Genomic DNA, 16,885 nt, shown 5'->3' with positions numbered 1-16,885 from the left:
AAATTATACTTACGGCGTCCGGAACCACCACGCCATTCCGCCGTTATTGCTAATTTTCGGGGTATGCAAATTAGGTCCTTGGGGCATGGGCAGAGCTTGGACCCGAGTGCCAGGCACTCTGACGTAATCTTCGGCCGGGCGGAAGCTCCTCCCTGCTCATCCATATGCATAACCCCCTTCCTGATCACATGCGCCGTACAGTAGCACAGCCGAACATGCAGGAAGGGGGTTATGCATATGGATGAGCAGGGCGAAGCGTCCGCCTGGCCGAAGAGTACGTCAGAGTGCCCGGAGCTCGGGTTCAAGCTCAGCCCATGCCCCAAGGACCTAATTTGCATACCCTGAAAACAAGCAATAGCGTTGGAACGGCGTGGTGGTTCCGGACGCCGTAAGTATCATTTTAATCAGTATCAACCGCACTACAAGCCTGTATGACAGGTTAGTGAAGGTGATACTGATGACAGATTTTCTTTAACCCCTTAATGACACAGGACGTAAATGTATGTCCTGGTGCAGTGGTACTTAACGCACCAGCAAGTATATTTACGTCCTATACATTACCGCGAACACCGGAGCGATGCTCGGGTCATGTGCAGCAGGTCCCGGCTACTGAAACAGCCAGGGACCCGCCGGTAATGACCGACATCCACGATGCGTGAATGTCCACCATTAACCCCTCAGATGCCGTGAGCAATACAGAACAGTGTTATCAGTCATCTTCTGCTCTGGTCTGCTCGATCTCAGACCAGAGCAGAAGATCCGTGGAAGGCAGCGGAGGCAGGTGAGGGAACCTCCGTCTGCTGAACGGATCTCCGTGGCAGCGCTGCGGGCGATCATCCATTTTAGTGACCGCAGCGCTACCGCGGAGATCCAATCATCCAGAACAGCAGACGGAGGTCCCCTCACCTGCCTCCGCTGCCTTCCACGGATCTTCTGCTCTGGTCTGAGATCGAGCAGAGCAGAGCAAAAGATGACTGATAACACTGATCAGTGCTATGCCCTATGCATTGCACTGAACAGTATTAGCAATCGAATGATTGCTATAAATAGTCCAAAAAAAAAAAAAGTTAAAAAAAAAGTTAAAAAAATTTGAAAAATCCCCTCCCCCAATGATAATGTAAATTGTCCAATTTTAAGAGACACAGTCTTCCAATATCTGTCATGAGACGCTAGCAGGGCTATGGAGGGCTAGCGGTTCCTGATGTGACGAAATACTACTGGGCTGCCCATCTGCGTCCCCTTGCGGTTTTGTCCTCCTACTATGCATATAGCTCCTATTCACTGGAATACCCTTCTCTGGTCCCCTCTGGCATCTTCTTTTTCTCTTTCTCCTCTCCTGAGTCCCATGTCTTTCTCTAGATATGTTGGGGATATTGCTCCAGGAGGTTTACACTGTTTTCTCCGTCCTCCCCTCTGCGGTCTTTCCTTTATCATCCTGATTTCTCTGCTGGTCTGTTGTCCCTCATGGTGCGGGAATGGGGCTCCTCTCCCCTCCCCTTCTTGTGTTTGTAGCCCTCTGGGCGTTGTAGACTACTGTGTTGATGTATAGAGGTACGCCAAAAGTATGTTATCATGGGTATAATTTTAATCATATTAACCCAAAGAATGAAGAATACTTGTCATTTTTACCTTAAATTGTACAGCGTGAAAATGAAGCCTTCCAAAATTAGCAAATTTGCCTTTTTTCCCCCCACAAAAAAATAGTATTTTTGGTTGCGCCATACATTTTATGGTAAAGTGAGTGAAGGCATTACAATGGACAACTGGTCGCACAAAAAACAAGCCCTCATACTAGTCTGTGGATGAAAATATAAAAGAGTTATGATTTTTTGAAGGCGAGGAGGAAAAAACGGAAACGGAAAAATAAAATCCTTTAAGAGTCCTTAATGTCAAAATGGGCTGAGTCTTTAAAGGGGTATTCCAGGAAAAAACTTTTTTATAAATATCAACTGGCTCCAGAAAGTTAAACAGATTTGTAAATTACTTCTATTAAAAAACCTTAATCCTTTCAGTACTTATGAGCTTCTGAAGTTAACGTTGTTCTTTTCTGTCTAAGTCCTCTCTGATGACACCTGTCTCGGGAAACGCCCAGTTTAGAAGCAAATCCCCATAGCAAACCTATTCTAAACTCGGCGTTTCCCGAGACAGGTGTCATCAGAGAGGACTTAGACAGAAAAGAACAACCTTAACTTCAGAAGCTCATAAGTACTGAAAGGATTAAGATTGTTTAATAGAAGTAATTTACAAATCTGTTTAACTGTCTGGAGCCAGTTGATATATATTAAAAAGTTTTTTCCTGGAATACCCCTTTAAGGGGTTAAGTACAAGTTGAGCAAGTAAAGAAGATGCCATCGATTTTACCAAGCATTCCAAAAATGATTCCTTTTGTGGAGTAGCAACAGGTTTGAGTATGACAAGTGAAGAAGACATCATGGAATTTTTTGGGAGTAGCAACAGAATTGGTATACCAAAATACTAAAGAATAAATAGCTTTTCTATGTAAAGCAGAATAAATTATACATTTTTGGGGGGATCTTGGGTGGCGTATGTGTAGGCCTGGCTGGAGGAAGAAGCAGTAAGAGTGATGGTGGACTAGTGGGGAAGTAATATCCAGCGTACAGCAAGAGGTGGCGGCTGGTAGTATCCAGTGTACAGCAGTACTCATTTCTTTCCTTTAAGCGTTCCTTCACTGCGCAAGAAAGAAAGTATACAGCTTGCCATTCTTGCCACCTTGTTCTGTCTCTGTCCCATACTGCCAAAGTTGGTCTTGGTCCTCGTCATCGTCATCATAATCATCACTGTTACCTTGTATAGGTTCCTCGTCCCCTATCCCTTTGACAGATTCCATCTCCAAATCCTCATCATCAGGTCCAACTTCCTCATCCTCCTTATCTAACTCATCCTCAAAAAGAACATCCATACTGCTGCCAGCCAGATGTCAACCCTCCTCCATCCCTCCTTTCTCAATCATCACTGCAAGTATTTGCTCCTGAAGGGACATCAGCAGCATAACATCACTAATTCCACTGTTGTCCTTGCTGACAAATCTTGTTGCCTCTTTGAAAGGCCGGAGAATGCAACAGGTGTCTCTAATTAGCTGCCAATGCCTCAGCTGAAAATCACACTGGCTCCAAAAAATGTCTTCTGCATTAGGAAGTTTGCCACTGCTTTGCACTGCTGGTACTGGTGGTCTAACATGTGTTATGTTGAGTTCCACCATGTTGGAACGTCGCAAATGAGGCAGCAATTTCTTAGGAAACATTTGACATCAAGATTTAGCATGTATGCCATACGTGGAGAGTGTCATGCCATCAAGATGCAGAACTTTTATGATGTTTGTGCCAATATCGGCGACCATGTTTCCCAGTTTCAGATCATGACTAGTGAGCTAGTGTGAAATTTCCCGTTCCAGACAGGGCTGCAGCTCCTCTGCTGCATGACGTTTTTTGTTTTTTGTTTGCCCAGGCTTAACAGATGTAATACAGCATCCTCCCTGTGGAGGGATGCAAGATGTCCGTGTAGGAGTACCTGCAAGAGGATATGCAATAGAAGTTGTACTGGATCAGCGCAACAATGGAGATTTGTAACTACCTGTTGCTGTATGCCTGGCTTTGGTATATCAGCTCCTGCAGTGCCTAGTGTTTTTTTTTTTTCTTCTTCTTCTTTTTTTGCTGAATACGCAACCGTGGAGGTGTCTCTACAATTTCCTGGCCTCATTGCAATGAAGCCTCGTTCGGCAGGATGTTGACCATCTGGGTCATAAAAGACATGTATTGGCCCTGGCCTAGCTACTACTTCAAGTATCTCCTGTGGCATGCACTGTTCTGCATACCGACAACTGCTTTGAGTGGCTCACCTAAAGGCAGTGAAGTTAACAAGATGGTACAGGAGTGCCTTTGTCACCAACAACCTGGTTAGGTGCGGATTAAGGAGCACTACAATAGAGTGACTGGGACAATACTGTTGTCTGTAGGACATAGATTCCCCAATAGATAACTGACAGGATTGAGGAGGAGAACACTGATGAGGATAAGACAGAGAATGTGCTGCCTGTGGATGAGGCCTGGGTGCTAGACAGATGGAAGGGATTTGGAGGAGCATCAGTAGGAGCATCAGGGGAAGCTTTTTCTCACGTTGTGGGGGGGGGGAAGATTTCTAAAAACCTGAGTAGAGGAAGAGTGGTGCAGTTGCCTATAGCAACCAATCAGAGCACTTTTTCAAATAAAAAATCAAAACAAAAAAAAAACAACAACAATCTGGTTGATATGCAGGTTGCGGGTTTTGATAAATCTCCCACATAGTAGATTCCGGCTACGGCTTACTTTCTGTTTTCAGAGATGCCATAGTGCCACGTTTTCTGCATCTAGTAAGGTAGAAAATAATTTCCACACAGCAAAATACCGGACAGGGACTGCGCCACCTAATTGTGCCCCTCTTCTGGAAGTTTTTTTCCCCTGAACCTTCAGATGCAGCAGCATTGCCATCACCTGAGCTGATCAGTCCAGTAGGCCTATGTCTGTTACATTTAACAGGTGTTCTACCCCCACCTCAGCTACGCTTCTTCACTGACAGTACCACTGGCCTCCTGCTTTGAACACGTCACCTTACCTGGTTCCCACGTTCTGTACAACATTACATTGTCATCATCATTAAACTTCTCATCATCCCCACCAGTTCTTTCTGTATGAACTTCTTAGGCTCTTTGCTCCCCCTCAGCATAGCCACCATGACGCCTTATAGTATCCCCACCACGCCTACCACCACCAACTAAGCTTGACTCCTGCTTCCACCATCAGCACCTCGGCAGTAAATCCAAAGGTTGACTGTCCTCACACAACTAGTGTTAGCACTAGTTTGTTTAGCAGTAGGGGGAGAAGCAAAGACAGAGATGATGGAACAGACTGTCTAGGACAGACATTTCCACTGGGCAATGTAACTGTAGAGGACGAGGAATCCACTGACAGCTGGCTCACCATCATATCATCAGACTCGTCTCCTTCCTAAGAAGACCTTGAATGAGTCACCAGTACACAAAGGCCATACTATCCTGTGAAACCACCCAACCCCTGGAGGACAATGACAACGTGGTTGCTATTATTACCACCAGGCACCTGGCTGCTGCTGCTACCTTTAATAATGCTGGCACTGCCACCAACATTCTTACTGGCAGAGGACACTGCAGTGGTGTTCTGTACACTACCCCATCCAACAATTCATTTACCAGACATATTTTTTGTGTATTGTAAAAGATTTTAATCTTTTTTGTGGTGATTTTTCATTCCTACCGACCGGTCAACTTTAACTTGAAACGCTTTGAACTGCATCTTCATACCAGGAAGGTATACTGTGTGTTCAATTAAAGCAAGAGTATATACATAGAGGCACTTAAGAAGGATAATGTGTGTTCAATGTAAAAAAAAATTATTGTGCTGTTATCTTGTGACTAGGTAGATATACTGTGTGTTCCCTTAAAGGAAAACTATCACATGTTTGCTCCCGCACTAGCCACATGTACTGATGGATTGTGAGGGAGACGCTGATTCTTATGATCCCTACCTTGGCCGGATCCGTCCGGCCGTTCGCCCGCAATCTTAGTTTTATTATGTCTGGAAATGTGGCTGTAACTGGCAGGGTTTCTGTAGCTTAACTGGCGCTGACATCATCGCCGTCCGTCCGCAGCGCCGCCCGCTTATTAATGTGCATCCCACCTCCCTCCAGCTCTTCCTCTCTTTGCCTCTTCTAACTGGTCTCCACTGCGCATGCACCGCTTCCTGACTTGCGCAGTGAAGTCCAGTTAGGAACAGAGAGGGAGAGCTGGAGGGAGGGGGTATGAATAATCATTAGCGGGCGGCTCTGCAGACGGGCGGCGCTGTCATCAGCGCCAGTTAAACTACAGAAACCCTGTCCGTGCCAGTTACAGTCACATTTCCAGATATAATAAAACTAAGATTGCGGGCGAGCAAACGGCCGGACGGATCCGGCCAAGGTTGGGATCATAGGAATCAGCGTCTCCAGCACTATCCATCAGTACCACTGGTTGGTACGGGAGCAAACATGTGACAGTTTTCCTTTAATCCAAGCATATATATGTACAGACACTTTAGATTGTTCAATGTACACACTTTTTCTTTGCACTGGTATCTTAAAATCAGGTAGTTATACTGTATGTTGACACTTTAGTTGGCTTATCCATGTACACACTTTAAAATGCGTTATATTACAACCAGGTAGGTAAACTGTGTGCGTAATTAAACCCAGAAAATGTTGGTAACCTATCCTAACGTCATCTCACTACCCCAGTACTTCCTGCTGGTGCCAAAATGCCATGTATTCCTTATCCCTCATGTTATGATTTTGCACATTTCCCGGTTCACTCCAGCCAAACTGGAAAATGTTTAAAAGTTCTGCAAGCTGTGGCCACTCCAAAATTTGGGACAAATCCAAGTTTGTGGGGCTCAGCTCGCTCATCTCTTCTCGTATATATGTGTAGCTACATAAGCAGGTTCAATACTATATTCCTGCAACTGATGGAACCCAATGATTTATTTGATAATGAACATTTTGTATTATTAGGCATAGTACTGGCCCGATATGGAAGCTCATGGAAAGAGCAAAGAAGGTTTACACTGTCAACACTTAGAAACTTTGGGATGGGCAAGAGATCTCTTGAAGAAAGGGTGGCAGAAGAAGCTCGGTGTCTGTGTTCTGCATTTAAAGCCCAGAAAGGTGGGTGTCAGAGGTTTGTGTAAAGACTTGTTGTATAGATAAATATATTTTAACCCAAATTCAGATCTACCCTCCTACCTGCTATCGAGACAGCTCTACCCTTGACGCTTTTTCATAACTGGACCTGCTCCAGTATCCATCACTTGTGTTTATCTTAGGAGAATTCCTTGAATTGATCTCCTTGGTAAGACCATAACTGGTCGTTCATGGTGGACCTTAAGACTAGTTTCAAGTTTATTTCTAGCTACCAAGCAGGTAACCAATGTAAACCAATGAATAGATTGGATATAATTACACCACTTGTTCAGCCAGCCTTCTGTCCTGACTGGATGGTACTTCTGTCTATAAAATAGCTGCAGATGGAGGGTCATGTACTTAGTTAGATAATTAAATGGGCACTGTCTAAAAAAAAAAAACTTTTGATATGTCACCTGAATGTAGGGGACTATTCAGACCCCAACCGATCATAAGGACGAGCCAGGAGGAATGCTTGCTTAGAACATTCTCTTCTGGTACCGTGTCATTTGACCTGCATGCACTCCTAATATAAGCCTTTGGGCCCATCCAGATCTCATAGACACAGAGAGGTTAGCGAAGTGCGCAGCTGCAACCTGTCTCCCTGCTTGTTCTCGTCATCGATTTGGGTCTGAACCCTCCCTAAGACATACAAAAACTATTATAAATACGCAGGTGCATGCTGCTTTGGCTGAAATACAGATGATAACACATAAATTAAAGTAGCGCACTGCAAGTACTAACATTTATGAAAAAATGGCAGTTCTTAGCATACCATTTAATCAAATAGTGTTTACCATCCCACCATGGTAAGGTGACCTCATCTGGACAGACCCTACATTATATATAAGCCTCTCCTGGACTAAAACTAAGCCTACAAAATCTGGGCATGTAGGATCCAGATTCCTTGTTAAAACCAACCAGCGGGATTGAGGCAGCAGTGGGAGGAAGGGGGATGGTACACATTATTTGACCAAATGTTATGATAAGAACCTCCAGTTTTTTCTATACCAATATTGCTGTAATTCTTGTGTTTGCATGTCCCTAAGACATGCCAAAGGTTTTCTGATTGACAGGTATGATTTAAACCTCCAGCACTGAGCCTGTGCTAGCTGTCCTGTATGTGGCTTTGTGTTACTATGCAGGAAGCTGAATTATATGTCTGATCACATTCCTCATATGGAGAAGAGTCATTGATTTACATTGATTGTCATTCATTTACATTAGCCAAAAATTAGCCAACCCCTTTAAAGGGGTTATCCAGTATTTATTTATTTATTCTGCCTGGGCTGCCACAATAAAAATAATAAACTTTTGCTGCTCCCCCAGTTTGGCTGGAATCAGTTTCCCATCCTTCGGCCCCGGTCTTTTTCCAGCTTCTGGGGCCTGACATGTCACACTGATCTATTTGCCAGCCCCAGAAAAGTCCAGCCTCAGCCAGTAATAGGCCGAGCAGCAGTGTGATATATAGTGTTGAGCGCAAATATTGGAAATATATGCAAATTTTTACCACAAATATCGGCACTTCGCGATTTTGCAAACATTTAGAATATAGCGCTATATATTCGTAATGATGAATATTCATTTTTTTTTCCTTCACAGTACACATCACAACAATGCTGTGAACTGTGTAAAACAAAAAAAGTGATCATACCTCCCTGCTTCCAGCTTGTGGTCCAAAGAAGGCTCCAATATTATTTACTGTGTGAGTCAATGGGAAGCGCGAATATTTCGTGTATGGGCATATGCTAATATTCACGTATATCAGCACTTCCAGAGGACACTGATCCCTCCCTTCTTTTAGCTTTAAATAGGGTAGGTTAGTTTAGCAGATAGGTTCTAGTGTAGGGTATAGTTTTAGTTACTTGAAAGATATAATCGCGCATGCGGACAATAGGAATTTCATTACAATTTTCGCATGGAAAAAAAGGGAACGAACACAGCGAATATGCGAATTTCGCGAATATAGGACGAATATTTGTCCATATATTCACAAAATATTGAGAATTCAAATATGGCCCCAGCCACTAGTGATGTAACAGGCCCAGGCACCAGGAAGAAGACGGGACTCCCCCCAGCACCATGTTACGAAACTTCTAAATATTTATGTCATCTATATATATGTAGTTATCTGCATTATTGTTTTGTTCTCTGCAGATCAATTTGATCCACATTTCCTTATAAACAATGCTGTTGCCAATGTTATTTGCTCTATTTCATTTGGGGATCGATTTGACTATGACGATGCGAAATTCCAAAGGCTTTTACGTCTCTTTGAAGAAGCCTTAAAGGCTGAATTTGGACTCTTAGCCCAGGTACTTTATCTCATATTGCTTTACAGTAAGAGGATATCAGTATCACATAGATATGAACCTTTTAATCATTTACATCAATATTATTGTTACAGCTTACAAGAAAAAACGGTGACCATGGTGTTTAGTGGACACATAATTCTACCTGGAATTAGATTACAACCTTTATTAGGAATACCCAGGCCCTGCTTGGCCTGGGTATTTAAGTCTGACTGGTGTCCTTTGAAAGAAGTAACTTCTGTTGCTAGCATTCTGTTTTGTATCCTACTTTTTGGTATTCTGACTTTGGCTGTGTTTTCAGGATTAACCCTTCCCTTTCTGATTTGCATCTCTCTGGTTCTCTAGATTCTGATTTCGGCTTGTTGACTTTGATTTATCTGTATACCTTTTGTATACCTTTTGTATTCCTGACAATTCCCTGACCTGTGATGGAGTATTTTGTAGTTTGATATTTTGACTTGAGGTCCCAGCACATAGATAGGAAGGGACCGTCTTCGTGGTGGTGGATCTGTCATTTAGGACATATACGCAATAGGAAGAGACAGGGGCTGTGGGTGAGTGCAGGACTTCACCGCTTCTCTGCCCATAGGTGACAATCATTTTTGGAGAATTTCCTTTTTTTCTTTCTTCTTTTCTGTTTTTTTTTTTTTTTTTTTACTTTTCCCTAGCTCCCTACTTATAAAGTTTTGTGCGCCAAACATTAACGTAATTTCACACTTTATATTAAGCAGTTATTTATGACAAGATTTATCACTAAAAGTAAATTCTGGCTAGCTGATAGGCACTGGAAATTGTGCAGAATATGTGTGACATATCAGATAGTAAATCTTTGTATAAACTGATAGCATTTATCAAGGCCATCTGGTGTATGCATTTCAAATAATGGTACAAGATAGCTTCTCCAAGAGCTTTATAGGGATTTGTTAGCAATTGTACAGTGCACGGATACTAAAGTATTCTGCTAGAGCAATTCTCACAATGAAATGATATTTCATTGTGCGAATTTCCGACTGATATTAGGTTCACATTTACTCTCTATTTCTACTATCATGCCATATGTTACACTAGCTAAGGAAGCTGTTTAAAATTGAACAAGTGTTGCCTCCCCAACATGTTTTACAATGTTGGCACCTTTAGGGGTGAACCTGACAAAAAGTTTTTTTTTTACAAAACAAATTTGACTCAAAATTGTCAAAATGTTTGGATTTCTATGAATCCAAATATTCTGAGATTTATTTTGAGAGAAATTCTCCAAAGTGGTGGATGCAATAAACATACATGACCATTCTACTGATAATGGATCACACAAACTCTGGTGCTGGCCAACGGGCTTCCAGTTTTGAAGTCAGATTTTATTTTTCTTTGCGCCAATTATGAGCGAGTGTAAGAGTGAGTGACAGTCTTACATTGATGACAACATGAACAGGAGTAAGTGGTTGGCACTATAGACCGTGGTGCACGAAGATCGGGGTAATACAATGAAGGTAATAGAAATCCCGGCATTTCTACTACCTACATCACATTGATGACATACTGTCTATATCACAGGAAGTATACGGGAATAGCAGCCATTTTCAGTTACCCAAGGCTTTTGGAGATACAGTAGTACAGGTATCAATATAGATGTTTTCTCTCCCTAAGCAGTTATAAGGGACTAAATAGCTTTGCCCCCATTTATAAATGTATATATAAGAATTTGTTATAATATCATACAATTCTTGATTTTTATTTTTAGATCATACATGAAATCCCTGTTCTAGCAAAAATCCCATGGCTTATCGACCGAGTGATGCAGCCAGAGTATGAAATTTTTAAATTATTAAAGGAAAAAGTTTCAGAACATCAAAAAACCTGGAATCCAGACGACATCCGTGATTTTATCGATGCCTACCTAGTAGAGATTGAAAAAGTAAGAAAGCTTTTATATTCTTATATAACAAGGTTGAAGGACTTTCCTCTTCTTTTATCGACAGGGTGGTCTGGTTTACCTGATGGTCCCCTGTGAGCCCAACCATTCTTTTGCCTAATGGAGTAAAGAGTGAAAATATATCAAAGGAAATAAAGCCAAGTGGGTTTGACATTTCACATTTTCCTATTGACTCCAAGCAAACATCTGTCCACAGAGCTTTTTGTGCAAACAAATGCTGTGCAGCAAATGTGGCAGTTTTGTGGAACCCTAGCCCAAAGGGGTTGTATGGTGGGATAAACATTTTTTTGAGAGGGGCAGGCTGGCACTGCCTGAAGCCGCTCACCACTCTAGCTGGTGATGGACCGATTGGGCATTTATTGCGTTAAAGGGGTTATCCAGGAAGGGTAAAAAACAGATTTAATTATTATTATTTTTTTTTTTTTTTTATAAATCTCCCCCAGTTTTCCCATATTCAGCCAATGCTGGAGAAAAAGTAAAACCTCATAACCATGTGGCCATTGGTCACCACATGCAGGCATGGTTTCAGCCACATGGGATGACCACAATGAAAGTTATATAGTACTTCTATTATGGAGGGAGGTGGAAGTGGAGCATCGGGAGCAAGGAAAGCTATTACTTTTCCTCCTCCCAGATAACCCCTTTACCTCCCATATTCAGCCCATGTAACACATTTTTAATGCTCATTTCTCTTAGGTGAAGGACGATAGTTCCAGTAGTATCAATGAGACAAACCTACTTATGACAACCTACGATTTGTTTGGTGCCGGGACAGAATCTACTACTACCACCCTGAGGTGGGCTCTGTTATATATGATCCTCTACCCAGATGTCCAATGTGAGTAACAACACCATAACATTACTTTTTACATCTAAAAACATAGGATCTTACTACTTTAACAATTTTTAAGAATCAGGCCAAAGTAATCTTAAATAAGCCAGAAAGTAATAAGAACTTGGATATGGCAATTTAAGAGCACACTCTATGGACACCTTTACACAGATTATTTTATTGTTACTAGTTTCCTAAATGAAAAATTGTAGTAAGTTTTGATGATATTAAACCAATGGTATTGCTGAATAGGGAATGACACTTGATTCCTACGTGTAACACTATGGTCACTAAGAACCCTTCCATTCTCCTCCCAAAGCCACACTTGACCATGAAGGCTGAGCCGCCCCTGATGTAAAATCTCGCACTTGCAAGGTAACATGACAGGACTGCCAATGCAATCATGGGACTGTGCAGGTGCAATATTTTACATCAGCCTCTTAATAACACCCCAGCTGAGGGGCAGCTCAGTATTCATTGTCATGCATGGCTATAGGGGCACCTAGGGATAAAGTAATATACACAACCCCCCCAAACGGACTATATATTGGGCATACAACTACTAAACACCACACCCTTAGGTGTAAAATCCCTTTAATAATGACCAGCCCCTAAAGCTATATATATCTTTATTTTCTCTCCATTGGCTTTCTTAACAAACAGGGTTTATATTACCTCCTCTATGACCATCCCACTTTACCATGACCAATCCAATTAAAGATGATACTGCCAACCAAAGGACCATATGTTGCCAGGCACCATTGCACCATAAAAGCAACTCACCAAAGTGAACTATCTGTAGAGACATAAGGTTGTCATAATCATATAGTCCCTGTCATGTGTAGTACAGGGTTGTCCATTGGTCCAATCTAACAGGAAACCACGTAGGTCTAAAGTGTTATCCAGATACACCAAACCATGCGTGCCCAGAGATTATGTTGGGTGCATGTAAACAAAAAACTGGGCATGTCTCCTGACTCAGTATCTCTCCAGGATTCCTCCTGCTGGCCTGTGAAATATCATGTGCAGATATTGTTCAATTCTACGAGACCATTCAGATGTCATAGGGAGTCAATCCAAGTAACTTATAGAAGGGGCTGTAATTTACGAGATATTCTTGCACACAGTCACTTAGCTCCTGTTACCTCAACGCACACTTGATCTATACATAAGACTGTTGGATCCTTCCTTTGTGTGCAGGGTGACCAATCTATAAAGAATATAATGTATAATGTCGGCACTCGGAATCTCCATCTGGAATTTTTCCATCCTGAGATTCCTAACCAATCTTTACCAGTATATAGTCAACAATCTCATCATTCTGCAAGTAAATATATGGAGGGACATATTCAAAACTCTTCACATAAAAAAAAAAAAAAAAAAATAAAGTTTCCATCAGATATTCAAGATGTTTTACAGGAGAAAGATCCAAGGTTTGCACTAGTCCCATCAGAGTGGGTGTGGTTATGTAAATTTCATGTTTTACATAATATTTTTCAAAGGGGCAAAAAGTCCATTTAGCAACAAAAATTTCACACCAGCTTTTAGAAATAACAAAAATGGTTGTAGTTTTTTTTGTTTTGTTTATTTATTTATTTTGGGTAGGGTAGTGTTATTTAATCAATTAGTGGAAAATGTTATATTAATTATGGGCAAATGTTATAACAAACTATAAAAATATTTTGTTAATTAACCCCTTAAGTACCCTTGACGTACGCGTACGTCATGACACCCTGGTACTTAAGGATCCATGACGTACGTCATGGAGAATTCCGGCCCCTGCCACGCGTTGGGCGGGGATCGGACTGGGATGCCTGCTGAAATCGTTCAGCAGGCATCCCGTGCAAACACCCAGGGGGGTCATCAGACCCCCCCATGTCGGCGATCGCGCAAATCGCAAGTGAATTCACACTTGCGATTCCATGTCATTACGGGTCTATGGTGACCCGGTGACCCGGAATATAAGGGGGATCGCGGTTGTCTAAGACACCCACGATCCCCCTAAAGCGATAGGAGTGAGGTGGCAGAGGTGCCACCCCTCCTATCCCTGCTATTGGTGGTCTAGACGCTACCACCAATAGCAGATGGGGGGCGGGGGGGGACGGGGAAACGACGGGGACCGGCGCCGAAGATCCACTTACCGATCCGGGCGGGCGTCGAAGGCAGCGAGCGACGGAGATCGGCGGGCGGCGATGACGTGCGGCTGGATCCGATGGAAGCCGGTGAGTTGCCTAGCAACATCTGGAGGGTACAGTTTGAGACCATTATACAGTGGTCTCTAACTGTAGTCCTCCAGATGTTGCAAAACTACAACTCCCAGCATGCCCAGATCGCTGTTTGGGCATGCTGGAATATGTAGTTTTGCAACAGCTGGAGGGCTCCAGTTTGAGACCACTATATAGTGGTCCCTAAACTGTAGCCATCCAGATCTTGCAAAACTACAACTCCTAGCATGCCCAAACAACTGTTTGCTGTCCGGGCATGCTGGGATTTGTAGTTTTGCAACAGCTGGAGGACCACAGTTTGGAGATCACTTTGCAGTGTTCTCTAAAACTGTAGCCCTCCAGATGTTGCAAAACTGCAAAACTGCTGGGAGTTGTAATTGTGTACCTCCAGCTATTGCATAATTACATCTCCCAGTATGCCCTTCGGCGATCAGTACATGCTGGGAGTTGTAGTTTTGCAACAGCTGGAGGAACACTGGTTGGAAAATACTGAGTTAGGTAACAGAACCTAACTGAAGGTTTTCCAACCAGTGTGTCTCCAGCTGTTGCAAAAGTACAACTCCCAGCATGCACGGTCTGTCAGTACATGCTGGGAGTTGTAGTTTTGAAACAGCTGGAGGTTTGCCCCCCATGTGAATGTACAGGATACATTTTCATGGGCAGGTTTACAGTAAGTTTCCTGCTTCAAGTTTGGGCTGCGGCAAATTTTTCACCGCAGCGCAAACTCCTAGCGGGAAACTCATCGTTACATGCCAGTGCGAATGTACCCTAAAAACACTACACTACACTAACACATAATAAAGAGTAAAACACTACATATACACCCCTTACACTCCCCCCCCCCCCCCAATAAAAATGAAAAACCTATTGTATGGCAGTGTTTCCAAAATGGAGCCTCCAGCTGTTGCAAAACGACAACTCCCAGCATTTCCGGACAGCCACTGACTGTCCAGGCATGCTGGGAATTTAGCAACAGCTGGAGGCACCCTGTTTTGGAATCACTGGTGTAGAATACCCCTATTTCCACCCCTGTGCAATCCCTAATTTAGTCCTCAAATGCGCATGGCGTGCTCTCACTTCAGAGCCCTGTCGTATTTCAAGGAAACACTTTAGGGCCACATATGGGGTATTTCCGTAACTCGGGAGAAATTGCACTACAAATTTTGGGGGGCTTTTTCTCCTTTTACCCCTTACGAAAAGGAAAAGTTGGGGGCTACACCAGCTTGTTAGTGTAAAAAAAGAAAACATTTTACACTAACATGCTGGTGTTGCCCCATACTTTTTATTTTCACAAGCCTTAAAAGGAAAAAAAAGACCCCCAAAATTTGTAACGCAATTTCTCCTGAGTATAGAAATACCCCATATGTGGGCATAAAATGCTCTACGGGCGCACAACAAGGCTCAGGAGTAAGAGCGCACCATGTATATTTGAGGCCTAAATTGGTGATTTGCACAGGGGTGGCTGATCTTACAGCGGTTCTGACATAAACGCAAAAAAATAAATACCCACATGTGATCCCATTTTGGAAACTACACCCCTCACGTAATGTAATAAGGGGAACAGTGAGCATTTACGCCCCACAGGTGTCTGACCGATTTTTGGAACAGTGGTCCGTGAAAATGAAAAATTCAATTTTTCATTTGCACAGCCCACTGTTCCATAGATCTGTCAAATGCCAGTGGGGTGTAAATATTAAATTCTGTGAAGGGTGTAGTTTCCAAAATAGGGTCACGTGGGGGGTCCACTGTTCTGGCACCACGAGGGGGGGGGGGGGGGCTTTGTAAACGTACATGGCCCCTGACTTCCATTCCAAACTATTTTTTTCACAAAAGCTCAATGGCGCTCCTTCTCTTCTGATAGATATGGGGTTTCAAATTTTGGGAGGCATTTTGTCCTATTACCCCTTGTAAAAAAATTTACATTTGAGGGAAAACTAGTATTTTAGTGGAAAAAAAAAAATCATTTACACATCCAACTTTCACGAAAAGTCGTCAAACACCTGTGGGGTGTTAAGGCTCACTGGACCCCTTGTTACGTGCCTTGAGGGGTGTAGTTTCCAAAATATTATGCCATGTGGATTTTTTTTTTTTTTTGCTGTCCTGGAACCATAATGGCTTCCTATATGGGACTTGCCCCCAAAAACCATTTCAGCAAATTTTGCTTTTCAAAAGCTAAATGTGACTCCTTCTCTTTTGAGCATTGTAGTTCGGCCGCAAAGTATTTTACGTCTTAACATGGGGTATTTCCATACTCAGAAGAGATGGGGTTACAAATTTTGGGGGTCATTTTGTCCTATTACCCTTTGTAAAAAAAAATTAATTTGAGGGAAAACTAGCATTTTAGTGAAAAAAAAAAATCATTTTCACATCCAACTTTAACGAAAAGTTGTCAAACACCTGTGGGGTGCTAAGGCTCACTGGACCCCTTGTTACGTGCCTTGAGGGGTGTAGTTTCCAAAATAGCACCATAGGGGCTTCCTAAATGTGACATGCCCCCCAAAAAAACATTTCAGAAAACCTCACTCTCCAAAATCCCACTGTCGCTCCTTCCCTTTTGAGCCCTCTACTGCACCTGACATACACATATGAGGTATTTTCTTACTCGAGAGAAATTGGGTTACAAATTTTAGGAAGATTTCTCTCCTTTTACTCCTTGTAAAAATTCAATAACTGGGTCTACAAGAACATGCCAGTATAAAAAATGAAGATTTTGGATTTTCTCCTTTAATTTGCTGCTATTCCTGTGAAACACCTAAAGGGTTAACAAACCTTTTGAATGTCATTTTGAATACTTTGAGGGGTGCAGTTTTTATAATGGGGTCATTTGTTGGGTATTTCTAATAAGAAG

At 42.5% G+C, this 16,885-nt stretch overlaps 1 protein-coding gene across 1 annotated transcript in view; it reads left to right on the top strand.

The window, feature by feature from the left end:
- Positions 1 to 16,885, top strand: part of LOC130275622 (cytochrome P450 2D15-like) — a 58,717-nt gene that overhangs the window by 6,515 nt on the left and 35,317 nt on the right. Inside the window, exons 3-6 of the mRNA XM_056523814.1 lie at positions 6,574 to 6,726; positions 8,899 to 9,056; positions 10,789 to 10,962; positions 11,677 to 11,818. Coding sequence (XP_056379789.1) covers positions 6,574 to 6,726; positions 8,899 to 9,056; positions 10,789 to 10,962; positions 11,677 to 11,818 — 627 coding nt within the window. The remainder of the gene's footprint in view (positions 1 to 6,573; positions 6,727 to 8,898; positions 9,057 to 10,788; positions 10,963 to 11,676; positions 11,819 to 16,885) is intronic.

The sequence above is a fragment of the Hyla sarda genome, chromosome 6 (assembly GCF_029499605.1).
Source record: "Hyla sarda isolate aHylSar1 chromosome 6, aHylSar1.hap1, whole genome shotgun sequence".
Taxonomy (NCBI): domain Eukaryota; kingdom Metazoa; phylum Chordata; class Amphibia; order Anura; family Hylidae; genus Hyla; species Hyla sarda.
The sequence above is the reverse complement of the archived record's forward strand: the minus strand, read 5'-3'. Positions and strand labels throughout refer to the sequence as shown.